Source organism: Castanea sativa, chromosome 3 (genome assembly GCF_040712315.1).
Source record: "Castanea sativa cultivar Marrone di Chiusa Pesio chromosome 3, ASM4071231v1".
NCBI lineage: Eukaryota > Viridiplantae > Streptophyta > Magnoliopsida > Fagales > Fagaceae > Castanea > Castanea sativa.
Window position 1 is genome coordinate 17,390,684 of NC_134015.1, and position 26,448 is coordinate 17,417,131.

Below are 26,448 nucleotides of genomic sequence, written 5' to 3' on the forward strand. Positions count from 1 at the left end.
CTCGTTATGAGAGTGCACCACCATCCTCTGGTTAAAGTGACTCACGTGCTCCACCGGATCAGTCCGGCCATTGTAGATGGTAAAGGTGGGCTGGGTAAACCTCCTGGGAAGCCTCCCTTTCTCAATCCTCCGTGAAAATGGAGATTTGGAGAGTTGGTGCAACGCCCGACTCATAGCATCATTCCCCAAGCCCCTAGAAGGAAGTTTATTGTGTCTGCGAGCTGGCGGGTCATCCTCCTCACAAGAGGACATTGCGCTGGGGGGTGAGTATGACCTCGAGCTGTAACTACCTCCCCGGACCTCCTCCGAAGAAGGATTAGACGAGGACGGTGAAGGCTTACGTCTGGCGCGGCATAGTTTTCTTTCAAATGATTAATCTCCTTCTGCATGGCTTTAGCACCATCCTCGTGGGTGGCGCTGCCCCCACCATGAGTATGGCTAGCCCTAGGGTATTCTGTATGGACACTTCCCTCACGATTCCTTTGACGCTCTAGACGCTCGAAAAGATCCTCCGGTTGTGATCCTTGAGACTCTGCATGGTGTAAGCCTATGCTTGCCATAGTATCCCAGCTCTTTTTAGACTAGATTCCCACAGACGGCGCCAATTGTAAGTGCACAATTGCACCTGGACCCAAAGAAAATTATGGGCTCAGGCCCAATGAGCCTTAAATAATGAAATTTGTAGAGCGTGGGCTTGAAATCTAGATTAAAAGTACTGAGAACTTGATAACAGACTTTGGTGTGCAAATACTTGTAAATAATGAATGATAATTGCCGATGGACCTCCTCGGACGTGAGCCGAGGACTACTGTTATATTATTTCTCTTTCTTTCTTCCAGATTACAATTCTTCCAATCCCCCCCTAGTTACAGACTGACCCCCTTTAAATACTTCCTTTCCTGACACTTTATCCACGTGTTGCTCAAACCCCTTCCCCCTAGATATTTCTTCCCTTAGTGCCTTTGAATAGTGACCAAAAGTTTCAGCTCTAATGTTCAGGGGTCACTTCCCCATTAATGCGGCCAGGGAGGTAGGTGCAGAGTCTTTAATGTGGAGGTGGCAGCCTTGGCTCATGATACTTTTCTAACATCGGTGTATCTAGAAGGTTCAGGACTTCCCCCTCTTAACCAACAGTCTTTCCAGAGTTCTGCCTTGACCTTCGTACTGAATCTACGAGTTTTCTTAGGTCTGTCCGAGGAGAAACTCACCCTCGGATGTGTCCTCGGACCCTCGGCGTATGGGCCGATTCGCAGTACTAACAAATTCTTAGCCCAAGAACAGATCGGCCCTCCTTGCGAGAGCCCAAGGGCCCAAATGCCCGCTTGGGTCCTTTTACTTCCCACAACAAACACATCGTAAATGATTAAATTCATCATTTGTTAATAGTTTAGGCTAATTTATTACACAATGTGCTTTTATTCCATAAGTATTTTATTATTACTTATTCTTAATTAATATTAAAATATTTGATTTAATTTACACAATGATTTTTTTAATCAATGTGTGTGTTACACATGCATAATAGAACCACCGATGAATTTTGTCTATATAAGCAGTTTGTTCCTAGTTTCAAAATTATCAGAGTGCCAAGGAAATTTTTGAAGATACTAATATGGGGTCATCCATGTATCTCCTGATATCTATGCGCTTGCTCTTCTTCTTGTCGATTTTTCATTATCTAAATAGTTGTTCCTCTTTATCAACTCAGCCATTGTGCAATGATTTTGAGAGTTCTGCCTTGTTGCAATTCAAGCAAAGCTTTAAAATTAATGTGAGTGCTTCTTCTGATCCTTCTGCTTATCCAAAGATTTCATCGTGGAACTCTGGAGAAAGGAATGATTGCTGTTCATGGGATGGTGTCCTATGTGATAGAGGTACAGGTTACGTGATTGGCCTCGACCTCAGTAGCAGTCAACTGTATGGCTCCTTCGACTCTAGCAGCAGCCTTTTCCACCTTGTGTACCTTCAAAAGCTCAATCTCGCTGACAATCACTTCAATTATTCTCAAATTGCCCCAAGTATCAGGTACCTCTCAAACTTAACACATCTCGACCTCTCTATGTCTGCCTTCAGTGGTCAAATTCCACCAGAAATCTTTGAGCTCTCCAACTTGGTTTCCCTTGATCTCTCATTCAATCCATTGAAACTCCAAAAACCCGGCCTAAAAAGTCTTGTTGAGAACTTAACCAGCCTCAAACATCTTTATTTGGGTATGGTGAACTTATCTTCCCCGGTACCTCACATCTTGGCAAACTTGTCTTCTTTAAAATCTCTTGGCCTAAGAGGTTGTGAACTGTACGGTGAATTTCCCATGGAGATTTTCAAGTTACGAAATCTTCAATTCCTCAGTGTGCGAGACAATGAAAATCTCATCGGATATCTACCAGAATTCCACAGTAGCAATCCCCTTCGAATACTGAGACTTTCAAACACGGGATTCTCTGGTAAGTTACCAGATTCAATTGGAAACCTAAAGTCCTTAATTGAATTGGATATCCATACTTGCCATTTCTCTGGTTTGGTACCGACTTCACTTGGTAACCTTACCAATCTCACTGTTTTGTCTCTCTCGTCTAATAAATTTTCTGGGCAAATCCCTTTCTCATTGGCCAACCTCACACAGCTCAGTCAACTAGAACTTACCAAGAATAGTTTCAGTGCACAGACGTTGCCTTGGCTTGGTGAGCAAACAAAGCTCACTGTTTTGGAATTAGGGGAAACCAATTTATACGGTGACATTCCATCCTCTCTTAAGAACCTGACCCAACTTTCCCAATTATACCTTTACAGTAATCAACTAACAGGTCAAATTCCACCTTGGCTTGGAAACCTTACCCAGCTAACTGATTTGGACCTTGGGGGCAATAAATTCCATGGTTCAATTCCACAATCAATTTGTAGGCTTGCGAATCTTGAAGATCTGAGTCTTACTGAAAATAACCTTAGTGGCAGAGTGGACTTGGACTTGTTTCTGAAGCTCAAAAATCTAACTGCACTCCAGCTTTCAGGAGTCCATCTATCGTTCCCCATTAATTCAACATTCAACGCCACTACTCCAAAGCTTGAGATATTAGGATTAAATGCATGTAACTTGACTGAATTCCCAACTTTTTTGCGTTCTCAGCATGAATTGAAGATTTTGTATCTCTCCTACAACAAAATTCAGGGCCAAATACCAAACTGGATATTCAACATAGGGAAACAAACTCTCTTATTGTTGGATCTATCCTCCAACTTCCTTACAACTTTTGAGCCTTCCAACCACACTCTGCCAATTCTTCCATGGGATAGTTTACTTACTTTGGATCTTTCTTTGAACAAGCTGCAAGGATCACTTCCAATTCCTCCACCTTCCATCGCCCAATACGATGTCTCATACAATAAATTGACGGGAGAAATCTCACCATTGTATTGCAATTTTAGTTCAATTGTAAAGCTGGATCTCTCACACAACAACTTGGGGGGCATGCTTCCCAAATGCTTGAGCAAACTGAGCAACTTGGAGGTATTGAATTTACAAAACAACAATTTCCGTGGAATACTTCCTGGAATATACATGGAAGAAAGTAGATTGAGAGCAATTGATGTAAGTTATAATCAATTAGAAGGGCAAGTACCAAGATCATTGTCCAACTGCACAATGCTGGAGATTCTTCTTCTTGGTAACAATCGGTTTTATGACAGTTTCCCCTCTTGGTTGGGGAAGCTTCCAAGGTTGAGGGTTCTAAGTTTGCAATCTAATGGGTTCCATAGTTCAATTGGGAAACCTGAAAGCAGTCTTGATTTCCCCAAGTTGCAAATCATTGATGTCTCTTTCAATAACTTTACAGGTAAGTTACCATATGAGCACTTCCAAAGTTGGACCTCCATGAAAGTTGCCAACTTGACATTTGACAAGGATAATGCTTATATGGTTGCAGTCACAAGCGCCCCATCACCGTATTTCGATAGTTTTGAAAATGATTTTAGTTACTCCTTGGAAATGACAAACAAAGGCATCAAGACACTATATGAAAAGATCCAAGATCATCTTGTAGCTATTGATCTCTCAAGCAATAAATTTGATGGGGCAATTTCCGAAGTCATTGGAAATCTAAAGGGGCTTCATTTGCTCAACATATCCAACAACATTCTCACTGGTCCTATCCCATCTTACTTAGGGAACTTAACGGAGTTGGAATCTTTGGATCTTTCTCAAAATAGGCTATCAGGAGAGATTCCTCCACAATTATTGCAACTCACATTCCTTGAATTCTTCAATGCCTCAAATAACCATCTTACAGGGCCTATTCCACAAGGTCAACAATTCTCTACCTTTGAAAATGATTCATATTTGGGAAACACAGGTTTGTGTGGTATGCCTTTGACTAAGAAATGCAAAATTTCTGAGACATTGACACAGCCACCACTGAATTCCAAACAAGGTGAAGGGTCAAATTTCCCAAGTAAATCTGATTGGGTAGTTATAATGATGGGATATGGGAGTGGGTTAATAATTGGGTTTGTTATTGGGAATAACCTGACCATAAGAAAGTTGGAGAGGTTTCTCAAGAATTTTGGAAGAAAGCAGTAAAAGTGAAAGAAGAAAGGTGGAAACTGAAGCAATGCAGCAGCTGGATTTTATTAACCAAGATTTTCTTCAAAGATTATTGTCCATGAAGTTCTTTATTCAGCAGATACATATCTATGGAAATCTACCATGTTTGTAATGTATTATGGTCCTATATATTTTGTCATTGCATTGTCTTTAATTTTTCTTTTGAACTTTCTTTCCTGTTATGATGGTATTGAGATATCGCATGTTTGATATCGTATATGTATGAAGGTTTGCAACTCTTATAATAATAATAATAATAATGATGATGATGATGATGATAATAATAATAATTGTTGAATATACGATATGTACACACAAAGAGACACACTGCACGATTTTCTTATAATGAGTGTGCTTTTTTATTTTTTTTTAAGATATGGGTCTTATGAAACATGTTTTGATTTTTATAGTATCTGATTTTTAAAATAATAATTCATGAACAATGCAAAATTAAGAATTTTGGCTTGCTGGGATGCTATTGGATTTAAGGTTTGTGAGGTCGGTTGGTGGAAGTTACTAAGGTTTTTGATTGCTATTTATTCCTAGACATGCTTTCGTCTTGTGTGGCTAACCATTAGAATAGGCTGGCAATTCGAGATAGGATACTGCAATGGGCCATAAAAGGGGATTCAGCTTGTGTCTTATGCATAAGTGGTGGGGAAAGAGTATGAAAGCTGCGATTTGTAAATTAGCTTTTGGGGCCTCTGTTTATCATATTTGGCACCGAAAGGAATTCTCTAATTCATTGTGGTACTCTGTTAGAACAGAGGAGACCATAGTGTGGAAGCCAAATGGTGCTACTGCAACTCAATCTTTTGCAAGGCTATATGTTGTATAGGGGTGTTTCCTCACTGTAATTATTAAGCCTTCTGATCAGTAGGATGTGACAGTGATTTTGGTTGTTGTTTTAGATAGTTTATTGCGGGTTGATTTGTGTTGGTTTGGTTTGGTTAGATGTGTGGTTGTTGTACATGGAACCTTCCACCATAATACTTGTTCTTGAAGCAAAGATGATGTACCTGTACAGGGACTATCTGAGGTGATTGTTGGTGTTTTGGGAGGAGGGCAACTGGGTCGTATGCTATGTCAAGCAGCTTTGCAAATGGCAATTAAAGTAATGGTTTTGGATCCACTTGAGAACTGCCCCACAAGTGCACTTTCATATCATCATATGGTCGGAAGCTTTGATGATAGTGCTACGGTTTCTGAATTTGCGAAATGGTTCTGTTTTTATGAGATTGATGACATTTTTTTTGTTTTTTATAGTCAATAGTTTTTGAAAGTATATTCTTTTGTTATAATTTGGTAATAACATGTCTATGTTCTTGGTAGATAGATGTGATGTATTGACTGTAGAAATTGAGCATGTTGATGTTGCAACCATGGAGATGCTTGAGCAACGAGGAGTGGACTGCCAACCTAAAGCCTCAACTATTCGAATAATTTAGGTATGCTTTTCTTTAACTTTTCCATTTGGTTATTGACCGCTGTCTTGCAAAATATGAGAAAATAAGAAGTTGAATGAAATCATTTCCTTATGCATAAAGCTTTTTTCCTTTTGAGGAAATGCATTCTGTTTTATAAAATCACAAAAGTGGACCCTTGTGGATCTTGGTGCTACTTTAGATGCCCACCTTCCCTTAACCTTAGGTTTTTGTTCAAGTACTTTTCTGTTATAGGAAGTGTAGAAATGTCAGGGGTTACTTTATTCCGCTATTGTCATCGTAACATAAGGACACAATGGGACTGGCATTTTAGAGCTAATTTTGACTGTTTCTTTGTAGTTAGACTAAGCTTGTAAGTAATCCCTTTTCAACCTATTTCTATGATTAGTTAGCTATCTGCTAGAATTTTTTTCCTCTCTCTTGTTATACTTAAATGAATAAGTTCATTCATAATAATAGAGTGACTAAATTTTAGCAAAGCTGTCAACCTACCATAGCTCTCCCTCCTTTTCCCACAGGCTTGAGATTGACTGTGATCAATATGTGACACTAAGCATAGACAAAGACGGAGTTATTAAAATGAATAAGTAATTGTACATATTAATTCATATATTTTTTTGCAATAAAATATGACTTTTAGTTCCATGATTCATGTTTTGGTTCTTACAGGACAAATATCTTCAAAAGGTTTATTTTCTAGGCATGCCATTCCACTTCCTGAGTTTATGCAGGTTGACCCCTTTCATTACTATCTAACTGAAGGATTTAGCTAATGGTTTTTACCTTTTATTTTCACATATCCAATATGAGAGAAATTTTAATTTGTTGATCATGAAACCTGGCTATCACAGATAGATGATCTTGAAGGTGCCAAGACAGCAGGTGAACTATTTGGTTATCCTCTTATGATTAAGAGCAAAAGGTTAGCTTATGATGGGCGTGGAAATGCTGTTGCTCACAGTGAGGAGGAGCTCTCTTCTGCTCTAGCTGGTAATATGTTTAGTTATTAAAGATTTAAGTGCTATTATTGTTGGAATTTCTTATGTTTGGTATTTGAATTGTGCTATTAACCATGTAATGCTCCAATTATCCTTTTTTTTTTCTTGGATTGGTATGTTACACATGCACCTAATGGGTCTTAACCCATGGCCTCAACCCTCCACCTGGAACTAGTAATGGGAGAAGGTGTAATGGGAGGAGGTGTTACTGGAACTAGTGCTCATTGGTGTTGCTGGAGTGAAAGGTCTAATATTAAATTTCTTTTACAGAACTCGTTCTCTATTTTTCTTTTTTTGATAGGTAGGTAAGACTTTATTAATATAGAAAATAGACACCATCAGCACATAGGATATGAACTAGTGGTGTAATACAAATATCAAAAAGTAAAGAAATCAATAAAATCCATCAAACTAGTAAAAGAATGACTGCTTAGAGAAGCCATCCAGGCATACAAAAGGCGTAGAAAACTAGATTTCACAGTCAGCCTTGAAATTTCGAAGCCTTGAAAGTTTGACTATTCCCTTCCTTCCAAATAACCCACATAAGACATAGAGGAATAGCCTTCTAAATCTCTCCATTATCTCTTCTACCACCAAGCCATGGCCAGCAGGCTAGCAGCTCCACAACCTTCTTTGTCATCACCCATTGCACCGAAAAGACAAAACAGAGGACCATAGATTCCATGCTGTAGGTCTGTGTAGCAACAAGTGATCCACTGAAAACTCATATTTTGACATGATTATTTTATTTGAAAGCTGTGTTCTATAACTTATTATTATTATTACTATAGTTTTTTAAGTCTCTGCGTTCTCTAACTTTGATAGACAATTTTGGTTGAACCTATTTATGTTAGTTTGCATATGGTGCTTCAACCTCCTTCCTTTATATCTGTATTTCTCACTAGGTCACGTCTTATTTTTTAATCAACTCTTTGTTTGGTTGTAGCTGGGGGAAGGTAAGAGAAAGGCGGAGAGCAAGGGAAAGGAAAGAGAAAAGAAAATTATTTTCCTTAGGTCTATTTGGATATAGGAAGAAATGGAAACAAGAAAATAAAATAATCTATCTTAATGATCAAAAAAAAAAAAATCGATCTTTTCTTTGTTTGGTTTGCAAATAGCAGGGAAAGGAAAAATATTTGTTTTTACCTTTACGCCCTCATGTATATTTTATAAATGTGATATATTTCAAATTTGTGTTGAAAAGTTAAAAGTATATTTGTAAATTAATAACACATTAATTTCAATTTTGTCAACTCAGCAGTTTTCCTTTCCAACTTTTTCGTTTTTTTCCATCCATTTTGGGCAGATAGGAATTTTTGGACCCTGGCAGAAATCTCTCACCTTTAAATCCTTAGCCTTTTCTTTACATTTTTGGAACCAAACTGTGAAATCAGTCTTCCACCCCTCAGTTTTTTCCCTATGTTTTCCTTTCTCCTCTCTTTCCACTGTTCCAAACAAAGTGTAAGAGTCATTCTTTGGAAATCTTCTCCACGGGCAGTTAACATTACAATATTTTGCTGCTGTATTTGTCTTAAGTCTCTCATTTTAAAAATTGTCTTTCTCAGTCTGTCCAATTATCCACTAATTTATTCATCTTAGCTACATTTTATACCTATGCATTGCTTCATTAAGCTCAGCTTATCTATATTGCTCATTTCCAATTTTCTCTCCTGATTTGCACAACCTCTGTCCAACATCCTGTTTTTATGAACCAGTCTCTGTTCTTTTAATTAATATAAGCGGACACTTACATTTCCTTTTAACTTTTTATTGCGAATTTGCGCAGCTCTTGGAGGATTTGATCGTGGTTTATATGTTGAAAAGTGGGCACCCTTTGTAAAGGTTAATGAGGATATACTATTTAGTTTAGTTTTTAGTTTTTGAATCTGCATTTATTCTTGACTCGATGTTTTTCTTTATCCTGCAATCTGCATTGTTCGTGTTTCCAAATATATATATATATATATATATATATATATATATATATATATATATATATATATATATAAAGAAAAATGAGGCTAGAATTTAAATGGAAAAAAAAAAAAATCCAAAACCATTCACAAAAAGTCTCCATGAAAAAAAAGAAGTGAACGAATTTATTTAAGAAGATTTAGAATAACGTATCAGAATTCTTATCTTCCATGGTACTAATATCTTGGCAAACTTGTGAGTTGTGACCTATCTTGGCTTGAGAGGCTGTGGATTATACGCTGAATACCCTTTCGATTATTGAGACTTACAGACATGGGTTTCTTTGGTAAGCTATTAGATTCAATTGGAAACCTAATGTCCTTATATGAATTGTACATTGATAGTTTGCAATTTCACAGGTTTGACACCAACTTCACTTGGCAACCTCAACAATTTCATCAATCGAGTCTTTGATTTCATAATTTTTTAGTGCAAATCTCTTTTCATTAGCCAAACTCACGCAAATCACAACTTGCTCAGCTAGATCGTTTCGACAATACTTTCAGTGCACATACCTTGCCTTATTTGCACTCAGCAAATACCAGTTCATATGGTGACATTACATCTTCTCTTAAGAACCTAACCCAGCCTAACTAGTCAAATTTCACCTTGGCTTATCCAACTAATTTTCTTGAGCCATGGCCCATGGGGGTAATAAATTGTATGATCCTATTCCACCGTCAATTACTAAGCATGCAAATCTTAAATCTCGAGTCTAGTTGGAAATATTGCAGCACAGTAGAATTGGACTTGCTTTTAAAGCTTAGAAATTTTAGTGACCTCAACCTTTCCAGAGTCCAAAACTAACGCCCTTAATATTATGTTATCAAAAATTCATGGTCAAATACCAAAATGGATATTGGACATGGAAAAATCGAGTTTGTTGTCTCTTGGATCTAAAGTTCAACAAGTTGCTAGGATCGCTCTTAATTCCACTACCTATGGTATTTGAAGATGTTGGTTAGAGGTTACGAATTTAAGACCTCTAAGGTTTTACGAGAATTTAAGAATCACTAAATCAACCACATGTGGTTTAGAGTAAACTATATTTTTGATGCATCTACAAATAAGCAAGCATTGGCTTGAGAATCTTCATATCATGTATGCACAAATGAGCTATTACCTCTAGTGATAAGAATTCCAAACACATAAAAGTGTATTGTCCATGACTAACAATTTCTGATACCAAAATATAACGTAAATGCAACTTTATGACATCCAGTTGCCAGTTTTGAAGGTGGAAGTTCTCCAAGCTTGCAAAAACATGATTTCGCCAACAGCACAATGTCCAGTGCATAAGAAAATATATCATTACGAGTCAGCGTTATGATACAATCAATAGAACATAAGCATCTGTCCTCACCTTTTTCTTTTCTTTATTTTTAACAAAAAAGAAAAAAAAAATTGGTAAAAGGGAACTTTAGCAAGAAAGTCTTAGAAACACATCTTTGTTTCTTCGATTTTTCTAATGGAAGTATAAGTTCAGTTACAAGACTTTTGACAATCTTAATCTAAAAGTAGGTACTCTAAAAATATCATAATATGAACTATGAAGATGATCACCTAACACATCTTAGTTTACTTTTAGTAAAGGTCCATTACTGAATGTTCAAGAAATCTAGAAATTTACTTTAGATAAAACTAAATATAAAATCTATTAAGAATTTTTTTTTAAGTGATTCATTATTCATTATTTTGTTTTAATAATAATATATTATAATGTATTGCTTTAATAAAAATTAGGTCTTAAACAATGTTGTCTTTGCTATATAACTTAAAATAATTTACATTCTTTTTTTGTTATTAATAAATTTATTATATAATTCTAATATATTATTGAAATGATTTCTTAATTTACATATAATTATAGATTTTTACATTTATTGCACTAGGTTAATACCAAATATTAATTTAGTTTAACAAGCATGGTAATTTCATTTAGAGAAATGCTATGCCCATTTTGGAACAATTTATTTAGTTTTTTGTTGAAATTTTTTTGCTGAAAGTACGAACTAAAAGTTAAATAAAATTAATAGGTGAATCACATGAGACTCACAAATAGTAAAAAATAAAAGCAAAAAGTAGCCTTATAATCAAGAGTCAAGACCCAAACATAATCGTTATGTGCATAACATTTTCATAACAAATCTTAATCACATGCTATTTCCAGCGGTTCTTTGATCATGCAGTTGGTATTAATGTCCCCCAATCTCGTTATTTTCCAATGAATGTGACATCAAATTTACTTCTTCTTCTTCTCCAGATGACAAAAATACATATCTAAACTATTATATTCTGCTCTGACTCCCCTAATGAAAAAGGGGAGGAGGGGAGGGTGGTGGGGTGGGGTTGTAATTCTCTTGGATCCTTGATTGAGGCATATTTATTATTTACGTGAAAATGTACTTTTGGTCCCTACATTTTGGGTTAATTTTCATTTTGGTCCCAAAATTGATTTCCTTACTAATATCGTCCATAAAAAAAGAAAATCGATTCTATTTTGGTCATTGTCGTCAACCCACTAACGAAAACCTCCTACGTGGCAGACGAAATGCCTTGCTTGGTAATTTAGTGTTGACTTGGCCATTAAAATATTATTTTAAAAAATTATTTGGCATTTTTTAAATGCTATGTCAGCATTTTAATTTTTTTTAAAAGCTATATTAGAAAATTTAAACAAAAAATAAATTAATTTTTTTAAAAAGCCTTAAATCTAATTTAATTATTTTTTTTAAACTTTTCATTATTTTTTCGTAAGAACATAACAGTTTGTTCTTCATGTTCTTCTTAAATCCAAGAAACAAACCCAGCAGCCAAACCAATTTCCAGCAACCAAATCCAATCTCCATCAATACCAAGAAAACAAGAAATGAATCCAACAAACCAACCAATCTCCAGCAAACCCATAAACTCATAAATTTCACATTAAAATTATCAAATTCATATTCTAAATTCATCTTGATCATGAACACACAAGAACAACAAACCCAAAATATTCAATCCCAAGAACGAAAGAGTAGAAACCCAAAATATTCCAAAATCTGTACACAAATTCTTCCACAAAAATCAATTATACATTCAACCAAAAATTATTATCCTAATACAATATTTCTCATGGTGGTAGTGTTGCAGTGGAGCCGACGACATCATCGTCCAAGATCTACAACCCAAATCACCCAAACAACCGCCTATCTAAAGCTCTGCATCACTCGAAACCCACCATCTCCCTTGTTAACCCAATCATATGGGTTTGAGAGCCCCTGCCTGGGGTGGTGGCATTGGTGAACGGCAGAGGTGGAGGTAAGGGTTTTGGTCATGGTTGGGATCGGGCTTGAGAGAGGAAAAGAGAGGGTGAGGTAGAGAGAGGTTTCACCATACATGGTGGCTTACCTAGCACACGGAGAAGCCAAAGAGGGAGTAAAAGAGAAGCCGAAGTCGAAGAGGGGTTCAGAGGTTCCTTCCCCCCCGATCTACTCCAGACCATTGCTAGCCTTCTTCCCCTTGATCTGCTCTAAACCATCGCCGGCCTCCTTCCTTTGGATTTGCTCCAAACCATTGTTGGCCTCATCTCATTATCTCCTCATCTCCCTCTCTCTCTCTCTCTCTAAACCCAGATCACGGGTTCAAAATGGGCTAATGTAAAAAATGGTCTAATAAAAAAAATTGTTTAAAATAAAAACAATTTCTGATTTTAGATTAAAAAAAGTAATTTAATTAAAATTTATAAATTTATAAATTCATAATTTTGTTTTTAATTTTTTTGTGATTTTTTTTATTTATTTAAATGTTTTTAAAACTCTTTTGTGCAAAATAATTTAAAAATTAAAATGCTGACGTGGCATTTAAAAAATGCCAAATAATATTTTAATGGCCACATCAGTGCCACATCAGCAAGCAGGGCATTCCGTCTGTCACGTACGAGATTTCCGTTAGTGGGTTGACGGCAAGGACCAAAATGGAATCAATTTTCTTTTTTAGGGACGACACTAGTAACGAAATCAATTTTGGTGGGAATTGACCAAAAATGTAGGAACTAAAAATGCATTTTTGCCTATTATTTATGCAGTCAGATTTGTACACCTCCAACAATGGCATTTTAGTTCGTAATTTAGCTAGAACAAATCCTTTCAATCCTTCAATTATTTATTTCATGTTCCTGTGGCTCCTGCCTTGTCTCTATGAATGCATTCTTTATGTTTTTGTGGTTATTTCATTCTTTCTTAGGTAAGAGACCTCCTAAGTCGCTTCAAGTCCTTTCCTAGCATCGTTGAACTAGACAGCTTGAAGGTAACAGGTGATGTAAGGTTTGGAGCTGATGTAACGCTCAAGGTATCTCCCCTACTTTCTTGCTTCTTTTATTTGAATTATTGCTTGTTTTATCCCTCACCGTCATAGTTAAACTTCGTTGTTTCTGAATGAAAATTTGACAACTGTAGGGGAGTGCTCTGATTCTTCTGCTTGATAACAATCGATTCCATGACATTTTTCCCTCTTGGTTGGGGACGCTTCCAAGGTTGAGGGTTTTAATCTTGCGATCTAACGATTTCCATGGTGCATTAGGGAAACCTGAAAGCAAACTTGAGTTCCCTAAGTTGCAAATTATTGATGTCTCTTTGAATTAGTTTGCAGGTAAGTTACTATGAATGCGTTTGGATCCAAGTTTGCGTCTCACGTCCGCGTTTTGCTTCCTTCTTTTTTTTTTTTTTTTTTTTAAACCCAGCCGCAAGGTTTGACTTTTCAGCCATGAACAGTGCACAAATGCACTGTTCATAGGTCCCACAAATTTCACTTTTCAGCAACTTTTTCATTAAAAATGGGTCCCACAGTACTATTTACACATTTAAAAATTATTTTGCTACAGTGTTTTCAGTTTTCAGTTTTTAGTTTCAGCAAAATAAGTTCTATCCAAACGGACTCTATATGTGCATTTTCAAAGTTGGACCTCCATGAAAGTGGCCAACTTGACATTTGAAAAGAATAATGTTTATATGGTTGCACATATGAGGACAACATCAAGAGATTTCACATGGAGCTCTGATTTTAGTTACTCCTTGGAAATTACAAACAAGGGCATCAAGACACTATATGAAAAGATCCAATCATCTTCTAGCTATTGATCTCTCATGAAATAGATTTGATGGAGAAATTTTAGAAGTCTTTGGAAATCTAAAGGGGTTTCATTTGCTCAACAACATTTTCAGTAACTTAACGGAGCTTGAATCTTTGGACCTTTTTCAAAACAAGCTTTTAAAAGAGATTCCTCAACAATTATTGCAACTCACATTCCTTGAGTTCTTCAATTTCTCAAATAGCCATCTTAGAGGGCCTATTCCACAAGGTCAACAATTCTCTACATTTCTAAATGATTCATATTTGGGAAACACAAAATTGTGTGGTATCCTTTTGACCAAAAAATGCAAAATTTCTGAGATATTGACACAGTTACCACCGAATTCCAAACAAGATGAAGTTTTAAATTTCCCAATTAAATCTGACTGGGTAGTCATTATGATGGAATATGGAAGTGAGTTAATAATTGCGTTCGTCATTGGGCACAACCTCACCATAAGAAAGTTGGGGCGGTTTGTCAAGAATTTAAGAAGGCAGTAAAAATGAACGAAGGAGGGAAAACATGAAGGGATTTTCAATCACCAAGATTTTCATCAGAGATTTTCACCCATGAGGTTGTTCTTCATTTAAGTAGTTACAAGTCTATAAATCTAGAGTTTGTCCATAATGTTCTACGTTGATGCGTATTTTGGCATTGTAACCCCACCCCCCTCTTTTATTTTTTATTTTTATTTACAGTTTTGGTGGCATTAACATGTTTGATATGTATGAAGGTCAATCTCGTACTGAAGGTTGTACTGGTTTAACCAGTAGAACGATATATTTCAGTATTGGTCAATACCAGTGTATTGTTTCGGGTTTACCATTATTTTTTATATTTATAAATATATATATATATGTGTGTGTGTGTGTATTAATAAATATAAAAGTTTATCATAAAACATTACCTCAATTCAGAACAAATTATTCATGATTTAAGACTTTAGCATCAATTAAAAGAAAAAAACACAATATAAAAAATAGAAAACTTAATTGTTCATTGCATACTAAGAAAACAAATAATATTAATAATTTTTTTTTTGAGGGAGAATAATACTAATAAGTTAATTAATGCGTATAAGTTACCATTCTACCCTTATAAAAACATGGGCCTAAAATTGGATAAAGTATTTTAATATATTACTAATTGTTGAAATCGATTTCTAGCAAAAATTCGGTATTAAAATTTTTCTTAACGGAATCAAACCAAATATGACAAAAACTTTTAAACCCGACAACTAGCTGTATATATGTTACTAGCTTACGTAACATATAAAGTTTTGGATTTGTTTTATGAGTGTTTGAATTAATTTTCTAGACCATTCTCATCTTTACTTTTTTTCTATTTTGTGTAACAACAATAAAAAGAGTAAGGTTTGCTACCTGGGAAATTTTGACTGTAATATGGAAGTCTATAATATAGTACGCTGAAGTATATTTTGGCATTGTATTTTCTTTTTCTTTTTTTTCATTTTCCTTTGTACATTTTTTACATATACGGTGGCATTAAAGTATTGCATGTTTGATATGTAGTATGTACGAATGTCGGCATTCCTAAATTATTTGCAACTTCAATTTTATTCGGGTGGGCTGAAAAAACATGGGCCTAGAATAGTGTAAATTATTTTAATCTGTTATTTTGACCTGCTGCTAGGAGTTTTCATCCGCGATTCAGCCAAGTCATCAAGGTTTAACTTCAGCCGGATTTTCCCTACGGTCCAATCCACCACAAGGTACAATCAAAGTTGTCTGTAATGTCTTCTCCAGAAATTAAAAAAAAAAAAAAAAAAAAAAAAGGTTATCTGTAATGCAGCCATTGGCAACAGTTGGTCTTATGTTGCGATTGTTCGCTTGGGACTGAAGAGGGACATTAGTTTTTGCTCTTTCTAAAAAAGTGGAAACCATTATCCTTATCCAAGCAGAAACGGAGGCAATTAATTGGGCAACTCTTCAAGTGGTGTCCCATAGTATTGAATCAGCAATTGTCGAGAGTGATGCCAAGATATGTGTAGATGCTCTCACTATTCCCAGTTCTGTAGTTCCAAGGAGAATTTCAGGTCTAATTCAAGATACCTTAAGGCTAAAGTCCTAAGTTGCAGGCTGGAAATTAAATGGACCCCTAGAGAGCTTCCAAAAGTACTACTCATGGTTTAGAATCATGGTCTCCCAATAATAGATTTTCTAGTTGTTTTGTATTGGGTACAGCTTTAGATGCTTTTATTAATGCTATTGTAAAGGAACAAACCCAGCTAGTTATCTTGTAATCTTTTTCTTGCTTTCAATAATTCTTTTTATGTGTGGATTATCAAAAAAAATACATGTTATTGATTGATAGATCTGTGATTAGAAAACTTTTTTATGGAGCCAAACTGTACATATAAAAAACTTCTAAATCTGAAGGATATAATTATATGTAACAAGCTTACTTAACGTATAAAGTTTTGCATTGGTTTATATGAGTGTTGCAATAATTTTCTAGACTATTCTATTCTTACTTCTCTCTATTTTGTGTAAGAGCAATAAGAACGACAGGGTTTACTACAAGGGAAATCTAAAACCCCAAGCTAGACTAGTTACTAATTTTCAATTTGAGAAATCATTTGACTACTCTTTGCCCATATCTAAATTTGACTTGAATTAAATTCTGCTATTTTAAAAGTAACAAATTAAATAATGAGATTGTAAAAATTAATAAATTAAATCTTCTAGTTTTAAAATTAATAATTAAAACTTGAGGTTTCAAAAAATAACAATTTAAATCTCAGCCCACTTAAGTGAAATAACAGTATATTTGGAATTCAATATATAAGGCAGCAGGTTTTAATTTATTATTTGTGAAATTATAGAGTTAAAATTATTATTTTTAAAATTTTAAGAATTAGTTTACTACTTTTGAAACAAAACAGTTTAATTTGTTACATTCCTCTGAGGTAAAGGTCTAAAAACATTCACATCTGTGTAGCAATTTTAATATTTTAGTGAAACAATTGAAATAACTTTTGGAATAACCTAGGTATATTTGTATATGGGCAAACTATATAAAAAATTTACTCATTTATTTATGTACAACCATATAAAATTTTATTTTCTTCTAAATATTTTTTAGCTAAAAGCTTTGCACCTTTAGAAATTTGTCATGGAATAATCATAATTCAAATCCCCCGCTCAGCATCCAAACTAACACTAATAATTTTTTTGCCCAGCAAAAATCACTCATTCCCTGCCTCCCTCCATTATTTCGACATTTTTCAATCTCTCTATAATACTCAATTCTCTTCCTGGTCACTCTCTCCAGCTGCTAAGCACAACCAAGTGAACCCCCACCACTTTAGGTCTCTCCAAAAAGAATTGACAGAACCCCCTCTTAGTTAACTTAATTGGATTTTTCTTGATTTTCTGCTCTTCGACTCTTCCTCTTCTTAATTGAATTTAAACTAAACGATGTTCGACTATTTGCAGTTTATGCTTTAAATTTTGGGTGGAACTGTGGAAATTCAATTGCCTGCAAGGTGTTTGACAAAATGCTTGACCATAACATTTCTGTGACATAATATCTGGGATCCTTTGGCTATACAGTTTGTTATACCTGAGTTGTGAGCTTTGGATTGATGCTTTAGGAGACAGAAAAACTTCAATTTTTTTAGAACTCCATTTAATTTAAATTGTCAACTGCTTCTTTAGTCAAGTTATCATGTTGTTTTATAAAATAAACTTAAAATGTTAGTGTTATTAAGCATTTTTATGAGCAACTGGTTTATTGAGAATTACATGAAGCATACTGCCGACTCTAGCACAAAACTTATGTGGGCACAAAATCCATTGTATTTTCTGGATGGATGACTTGATTCAGAAATTTTCGTTTGCTTAATTTTATTATAGCATGTCATTTAATAAGTTGTTTTTGGCTTCTAGTACCCATTCCAATAAATTGTCATACCTTATTAATTCTTTCTTGAATTAATTTTAACATGGCCATAATATTGACTGGGAAAATTGCAGAATCACTCTAAATCATTCCTTGTCAAACAATAAAATCCTCATGAAAGAAAGCAACAACAGATCCATATTAGGATTAACACCATAGTTCATGTTGGTTGAACCCAAAACATGCATTAACATTGGACATTTCCAGGTCATACTAGTACAACAGACTCTGCTGGTTTGAACTGACGTTGTAAATGGGGTAAGCACATAACAGAGGCCATGCCAAAAAGAGTTCCAAATTTCACAGACACAACACCTATGACCCAATTACTACTTTATGTAATTGTAAATGCCTTCTTGCTTTTGTGAGTAGTTCACAATTACGAAAGCTCCACAATATAGTTACGACTAATACTAATTTGTTGTTTCTGTTGTATATTGTTGGCAGGTTGATTGAAACGTGGAGGGTGCAAATTTTGATTTTACATTTAAGTGTTTTAAGAGTTAAATGAACTGTGTATACATTAATATTTGAACTTGGTAGGCAAGAAGCATGCAGATATTTGGAACTTGGTCCCCTTATGCTTGATGTTAACACTTTGGTAGGAACATCATCATTGTTTTGAGGATACAAAAATTTCAATGACACAATTGTTTGGTAGATTGTTGTTTGATTGGTCTTAGGTGTGGGTTTTACTAATAGTAACTCCATGGCTGAGTTTTTAGATTCATTGTCATTTTTTACATAATCTTTGTATTTCTTGGACGTATACTACAATGATAGATGAACTTTGTAATGAAGGGTTATTGGATGAAGCAAGTTAGTTACTTAAAAGTTAAAAGAATTTATGAGACTCGCTGATGCTTTCCGAATGATTGCAATATACAATTATTAGAGGATTTCTAAGAAAGAGTGATACATCAAGGGCAACAGAACTTCTTCATTTGATGACTGAGGGGGGCATTTCAGCAGATTCTTACACTAAAAGCTTGTTAGTAGATTTGCTATCTTCTGATGGGCGATACCCTTCTTCTCGTGAAAAGCTTCAGAATTATGTTTGAAGGTAATTCCAGGTATTCAACATAAGAAATGAAGATTCCACAGTGAAAACTGACAAAGTCAGCAATCTTTATGGAGTAAGACTAATTTATGATTAAGTTGCATGCTACATTAATATTATCAATTATGTTTCTTCAGTGAATTAAATGGTACATGCGAAAACGGGTTTCTTATGTGAAACAGTAGGGGTTTGCTTTTTACTCCCTAGAATTATAGATTGTAATATATGTATATGATAGCTTTTAGTTTAAGATGTCCGAAGTTAATAACATTTAATCGATCAAAGTTGTTGCTATGCTAATACATAGTGTTCATGTAATAATGCCTCCCTTCTGATCATTATGAATTTAGGTTGAATATAGTTTTTTCACTGTTATCAAGTGAAGCATATTATTCTTTGTGAAAATTAGTTAACCCCATTTTACCCTTATGTTTTCCCACTCTCTTTATTTTTATTAAACCTTCCCAAAAAGTCAAAAAAATCTCACTTTACTGCTTTATTATGCCAGTTTTCTCGATTAGCTTCTATGTTAATAATGGCAATTCTAAATGTAGATGAAAGAACTTGATGGATGTCATCCAAACTGTAGTGGCAGAGAATTTAATATTTCATTGCACGACAACAAAAATTATTCGCATGTACTTTTAGTTGTATAACCCACTTAATAGTCATGTAATTTATTTAAATAATCAATGAATCATGTAATTTAAATTAGTTAGATGGTCTTCTAAATCACAACATTTGGAGGAAAATTTTGTAGTATCTAATGCTGTCAAAAATTAAAAATAAATTACTTTAAAACAAATTAAGATTAATACCCTAAATTTACTTTCTTTGGGTTTACTTGTTCATGACAATGTACTTGTGTTTCCAAAGGATGATAACAAAAGTATGATTTAACAACGTTTAATTTTTTTTTTTTGCTGGGTAAAAAAAAAAAAAAAAACAGAACAAGTGTACATAAGCTTTAATGATGAAAATAGCAATGATGATGTTCAATGTAAACAGAACAGGAGTACGTTTAGGGTCTGTTTGGCACCTTAGTTTTAACACACTTTTACCCATTTTAAATAACATTACACACATTTTCACACATTTTTTCACCCACATGTATATCAAAAACACCCAAACAACATAACTTAAACTACTCTCCCAAACACCCCCTTAATGATGAAAATAGAAATGATGATGTTCAATTAATATTCAAAACTTAAAAACAATTTGGGTTTAACAAAAAAACAAAATTGAAAAATCAATATTCATTACATTTCATTCCTTCATCATCGGCATGATTCATGCTGAAATATGTTTACATCTTATTAATAAAATAAAATATATTTTTTGGATAGTGGGGGAGGGAGTTGGTTGAATATAATGTGAATGTGAGATCAAATTCTAAAATTTGGTTTCTAGAAAGAAGGTATAGTTCTAAGTTCTAACTTTATCCAAGTCTTGGACTCCTTTTTCTTGACTATTTTTATTTTGAGTAAACAATAATAATTATTAGAATACATATGAAAATAATAATAGTATTTTAAATCGGGTTTGTAATACATTACATAACGAGGGTACAACTACAAAAACACATGAAAATAATAATAGTATTTTAAATTGGGTTTGTAATACATTACATTTCCACACATTTTTTCACCCACACGTATATCAAAAACACCCAAACAACATAACTTAAACTACTCTCCCAAACATCCCCTTAATGATGAAAATAGAAATGATGATGTTCAATTAATATTCAAAACTTAAAAAACAATTTGGGTTTAACAAAAAAACAAAATTGAAAAATCAATATTCATTACATTTCATTCCTTCATCATTGGCATGATTCATGCTGAAATAATTAATAAAATAAAATATATTTTTTGGATAGTGGGGGAGGGAGTTGGTTGAATATAATGTGAATGTGAGATCAAATTCTAAAATTTGGTTTCTAGAAAGAAGGTATAGTTCTAAGTTCTAACTTTATCCAAGTCTTGGACTCCTTTTTCTTGACTATTTTTATTTTGAGTAAACAATAATAATTATTAGAATACATATGAAAATAATAATAGTATTTTAAATCGGGTTTGTAATACATTACATAACGAGGGTACAACTACAAAAACACATGAAAATAATAATAGTATTTTAAATTGGGTTTGTAATACATTACATTTCCACACATTTTTTCACCCACACGTATATCAAAAACACCCAAACAACATAACTTAAACTACTCTCCCAAACATCCCCTTAATGATGAAAATAGAAATGATGATGTTCAATTAATATTCAAAACTTAAAAAACAATTTGGGTTTAACAAAAAAACAAAATTGAAAAATCAATATTCATTACATTTCATTCCTTCATCATTGGCATGATTCATGCTGAAATAATTAATAAAATAAAATATATTTTTTGGATAGTGGGGGAGGGAGTTGGTTGAATATAATGTGAATGTGAGATCAAATTCTAAAATTTGGTTTCTAGAAAGAAGGTATAGTTCTAAGTTCTAACTTTATCCAAGTCTTGGACTCCTTTTTCTTGACTATTTTTATTTTGAGTAAACAATAATAATTATTAAAATACACATGAAAATAATAATAGTATTTTAAATCAAATTTGTAATACATTACATAACCAGAGTTGTTGTAGACTGGAGTTATAAACAGCGGATACTAGACACACACAACCAATGTGTGATAAACATTCTTATTCTTGTACGCATAACTTGTCAGTCTTTATGCATACAGGACGGCTCTACAAATTTAGAGGCCTTAGGCGAAATCTTTAGGCAGGACTTTTATTAATTATTTAAATATTAATTAGATAATATTTATTTAACTTTTAATTTTTTTATGTTTAGAATCTATTTATCATTCTCTTTGAGATACAAAATTACTAATTAAATTTTTACATTTAAGTTTCATTAATATTTTCTTTTAATATCACTTAATCTTTTAGTAAACATTTATAATTAAAATAAAACATGATCTGTAATAAAAAAATTATTAATTAATCTTTTAATATCACTTAATCTCTCTCTCTCTCTCTAAATGTTGCTCTGTGTTCTGGTGTGACCAATAGCTCAACTTTGACCTTGTCCCTAGCGGCGTTACACCCATTCTCCATATATTTTTGCAATGATTTCAGTTATTTATTTTTTCGTGTTAGTTAATAATTTAGTTTAAAAAAAATTGTAATTACTTCACATTGATAGTGGACTATCTATCTATCACGTAGATGATGAAATATGATACATGCTTGGATGTATATTCAAATGTTTGATGTAGTTGTATTTTTTTAATAAATTAATTTGTTATTTTGATTCTGATATAAATTATTTAAATAAACAAAACAAAACAAAATATGTACTCGCTCTTGTTCTTTCTTTCTCCTTTTTCCCAACTGGGTATCACATACATTTTTTTCAATAAATAAAAAAAATTTTAAAAAAAACTTAATTAAAAGTCCCCTTCTTTTGAGCTTATTGAGGCCATTGTTACTAATTCAGTTAGATTTTCATGAGTCTCTGCTCTTAGATTGCTAAAATTCTCAGAAAAGCTACACATTGAATGAACAATCCGTACAAAGGAACCCTGCTTTTACAAACAAACTCACTAACTAGCCGTTAACCGTTATAATATGCGAGATTGATAACTGTCTTCCCTGCCTTAACAAATGGAAAACCAATCACCTATTTCCAAATCATAAGTGAATCACGTGATAATCACGTGCCGGCTTTGATTGAAACGACGATGTTTCCTTTCATTGATACAGACATACGGTGCGTTTCTTCTAAGCGAGATGGTACATTTTGTTGTTTAATGGAATGATATTTATTTGTAATCTCCGTAATCTTCAGCTGCACCCAAAGGAATCAATACGAAGAAAATGTATTTTGTATCAAATGATAACTTATTATCTTTATCAAAATCTTATATATATATATATATATATATATATATATTTTAAAATATTAAGTATTTTAACACACACATATGGAGAGAAAGTCTTAAAGAAAAGAAATTGTCAATAGTATATATTCAAAATGGCATAACTCTTGGATACACAATACATGCTTTAAATAACTACCTACTAATACATGTCTTTCATTTGTTAGTAAAATAGTTATTTTTTAAGAAATGATATGTCAACGATATTTTAACAATAAATTATAAGTGCTAGGTTGTTACTGATTGTTATTGTTGGGGCAAAAAAGTAATCTTAGGGTCTGTTTGGATAGAACTTATTGCTGAAAACTGAAAACTGAAAACTGAAAATACTGTACAAAAATAATTTTTTAATGTGTAAAAATTACTGTTCATCCCAAAAATACTGTTCATTGGCCTAAAATCACTGTTCATGGCCAATGAACAGTGACAGATGCGCGTGGGAAAAAAAAAAAAAAAAAAAAAGCTGAACGTGGACGCAAGTTTTGCTATCCAAACGCCCTCTTAGTGTTAGGTTCAAATTTAAACTATAAATAACTAACCACCTATAATTTGTTGTGAAAATATTGTAAAAATGTTGTCGACGTAACACCTCTTTTATTTTTTACTAACATGTTTCACATTTATTAAATTTTGATATCGCTGACATTATATTATTTGATACCAAATACCTTTTCATAAAAATTAATTCTCCAAAAACCACATGTTGTACCACGCGATTTTTGTGTTTGTTAGGTTTGAATTTTTTTTTTTTTTTTTTTTTTTTTTTTTTTTTTTTTTTTTTTTTTTTTTTTTTTTTTTTTTCAGGTGTAACACTTGGAAGTTGGCAAACATATATGGTAGCGAGCCTTTGTAAACTCTGTAGGATTTTTTGATATTCAAGGAAGTTGACAAGATTTATATAACAGATTTTATATGTGCCAAATATTCTCTGCCTTGTACTTTTGGTGACCTAAAAAGTGTGATAGATGATTCTGCATTCATGAATATATTGATTATAGAAAATCCAATAATTTAAGTTTCTGCGTTTTTTATTGGTCCTGAATTGTTGCCTTATATGTTATATCCTAACATTTTTTTTTTTCAGTAAAGTTTTGAACAATGGCGTAGTCAGAAATTTATTTTCAGGAGCACACAAAAAAATGACATAGGTATTTTTTTTTTCTTTGTGTTTTTTTGTCTGATTTCATCCTATATATTGGCCGAATAGTTTCACGTTGAGTCGACAATCATGGATCTCCTTTTAAAATTCTAACATTAACTTCATTGGAAGTAAGTGGCGAAAAATTTGGGTCCAACTCCCCTCCTGTTTAAACCCTCCATTCTTCCCCAGTTTTTTATTTTGACAAATGACACCTAGCAAGCAAATGATCCAACGGCTAAAAAATAAAAGCAAGTCAATCCCATTCTCTTTACCTCTTTCCTTCTCCTTTTTTCTGCAACATCACCTACAGTATGAGAGAAGCCCCTCAAAGCACACCATCGTCACAAATTCTAATGAGCTTCTTTTCAACGAGTTAGTGTTCATTTATGTTTTCCTCTTTTGAAAGCCCCAAAAAGAATTCTGCTATGAAAAGGCTTTATTGTTTCCTGCTAAGTGCTAAATTGAAATCAACCTCTCCAAGATCTATTTCTTTGTTTTCTTCCTTCTTCTCATTGTAAGCATTAGAACACAAAGGCCCTTTGTATAGAATTTTATATATATTTAAATTGAAAGTAGTGGGCTTTTGGGATTTGCAAAGTAGTGACCGGCAGGTGGAGGTCAACAGGGTTGTGGCATTGGGTTTTATTGTGCCGTTACCACCTTGTAGTTACCAACTTTTCTACGTCTTCTCTCTCTCTCTCTCTCTCTCTCTCTCTCTCTCTCTCTCTCTCAGTGTGTGCAATGAGATTTGAAAATTCTCGTTTATGGCATTGGTGACCTTAAATTGCACAATTGATTCAGTCAATTTGTGATTATTTTTTTGGGTATGTGCTGGAACAGACTTCGTGATGGGAGAGACTTTTCTCATGCCCTGGCGGTGCTGTTGCGAGAAAAGGACTTGCCTTTTTTAAACTATTGGGCTCCTCTCATACTGTTGGTGATGTTGCAGAAAAAAGAGGAGGATAGATTAGAGACAAAGAAGATGAGATTGAGTTGCTTTGATTTTTAACAGTTCGATCATTTACTTGCCAAGTGTCATTCATTAAAATAAAAAATGGAGAAAAATGGAGGGATTTAAACAGGAGGGGAGCCGGACTTGAAAAGTTAAAATGGATTTGGCCCAAAATGATTTTTTTTTCTTCAAGTTATGGGAGTGTTTGGTTTGTGTTTTCAAACAATAATTTTTAGTTTTTAAATAATATTACATATATTTTCACATACTTTTTCATTTATACGTATTTTCACAAATGTTTTCAAACAACAATTTTCAGTTTTTAAACACATGTACCAAACGGACCCTATATCTTTAGAGATTTGAAAGGATGCTCAACATCATAATCCAAAAGAGTACTATTTTTTGAATTATCTAGGGCCCGTTTGGTAAGAGATTTTTAAAAACGTTGTTTATATATTTTGAAAATACGTGTTGTTGAAAAGTATATGAAAATACGTGTAATGTTGTTTAAACACTTAAAATTGTTATTCAAACGACAGTAACAAACGGGCCCCTAGCAGTCCTAAACTTGCCCGAGGACCTAGATTTTTTAAATTAAATTATTACTCATTAAGTAAAATGACTGAGATTAAAAAAAATTACTAGTAATCTAAAGATTGCTAAATAATAGACAAACAATCATTCAAATTTCAATACATTAAAAAAAATGATAAACTACAAACAAATACATGATATATTATTTTATCCATAAATTAAATGATAAATAGTAATATATATTTAGTTAGGTACACTTATAATTTTACACGATACTTTAATTATTTAATAACAAATTCATACACAATATATGATGTAAGGACCAAAAACGCATAAAATCAGCTTAGAGACTATGCTGTTTCTTTATTCACTAAAGGTCCTCATACAATACATTTGGTAGAGAGGGTTCAACAACAAAAATCCCCCCATCCGTAGTGTCCTGACTCTTATTTATATCATTTGTTCCTTTCATCGTGGCCTTACACCTCACAATCTACTTTGCTTTTCCCTCTGACACCTGTCTGTCGGTAATGGAGCAGAGCTCTAACTTCGCGTTCAGCACTGTTCAGGTCATATCCACATTAATGCAACGGATTGAGTTGGTATCCTCCAATTAATGCGACCAGAATGGTTGTTGCCGGGCATTTAATGCAACCCTCTAAATTAGCTTGCCACCTTCGGATATTTGTAACCCTTATGTCAGCAGTGCCCATGCCACATCATCTTCGGGCATCCCCAGGTAATTTCCCTTACTCCTTT

The 26,448-nt window shown here is 33.6% G+C and overlaps 1 protein-coding gene across 4 annotated transcripts; it reads left to right on the forward strand.

The window, feature by feature from the left end:
• The first annotated feature begins 1,594 nt into the window (after positions 1 to 1,594).
• On the forward strand, positions 1,595 to 8,914 carry LOC142629907 (receptor-like protein 7). 4 transcript variants are annotated; one of them, XM_075803960.1, is made up of 5 exons: positions 1,595 to 5,818; positions 5,930 to 6,045; positions 6,712 to 6,773; positions 6,894 to 7,032; positions 7,987 to 8,914. In XM_075803960.1, exon 1 carries the CDS (start codon positions 1,613 to 1,615, stop codon positions 4,571 to 4,573), a length of 2,961 nt encoding a protein of 986 aa, XP_075660075.1. In that variant the 5' UTR covers positions 1,595 to 1,612; the 3' UTR covers positions 4,574 to 5,818; positions 5,930 to 6,045; positions 6,712 to 6,773; positions 6,894 to 7,032; positions 7,987 to 8,914. The 4 variants fall into 4 exon arrangements, with proteins under 4 accessions (XP_075660075.1, XP_075660074.1, XP_075660072.1 ...); XM_075803959.1 differs by having other exon boundaries at positions 5,934 to 6,045; XM_075803957.1 differs by having other exon boundaries at positions 1,595 to 6,045.
• Positions 8,915 to 26,448: the final 17,534 nt, after the last annotated feature.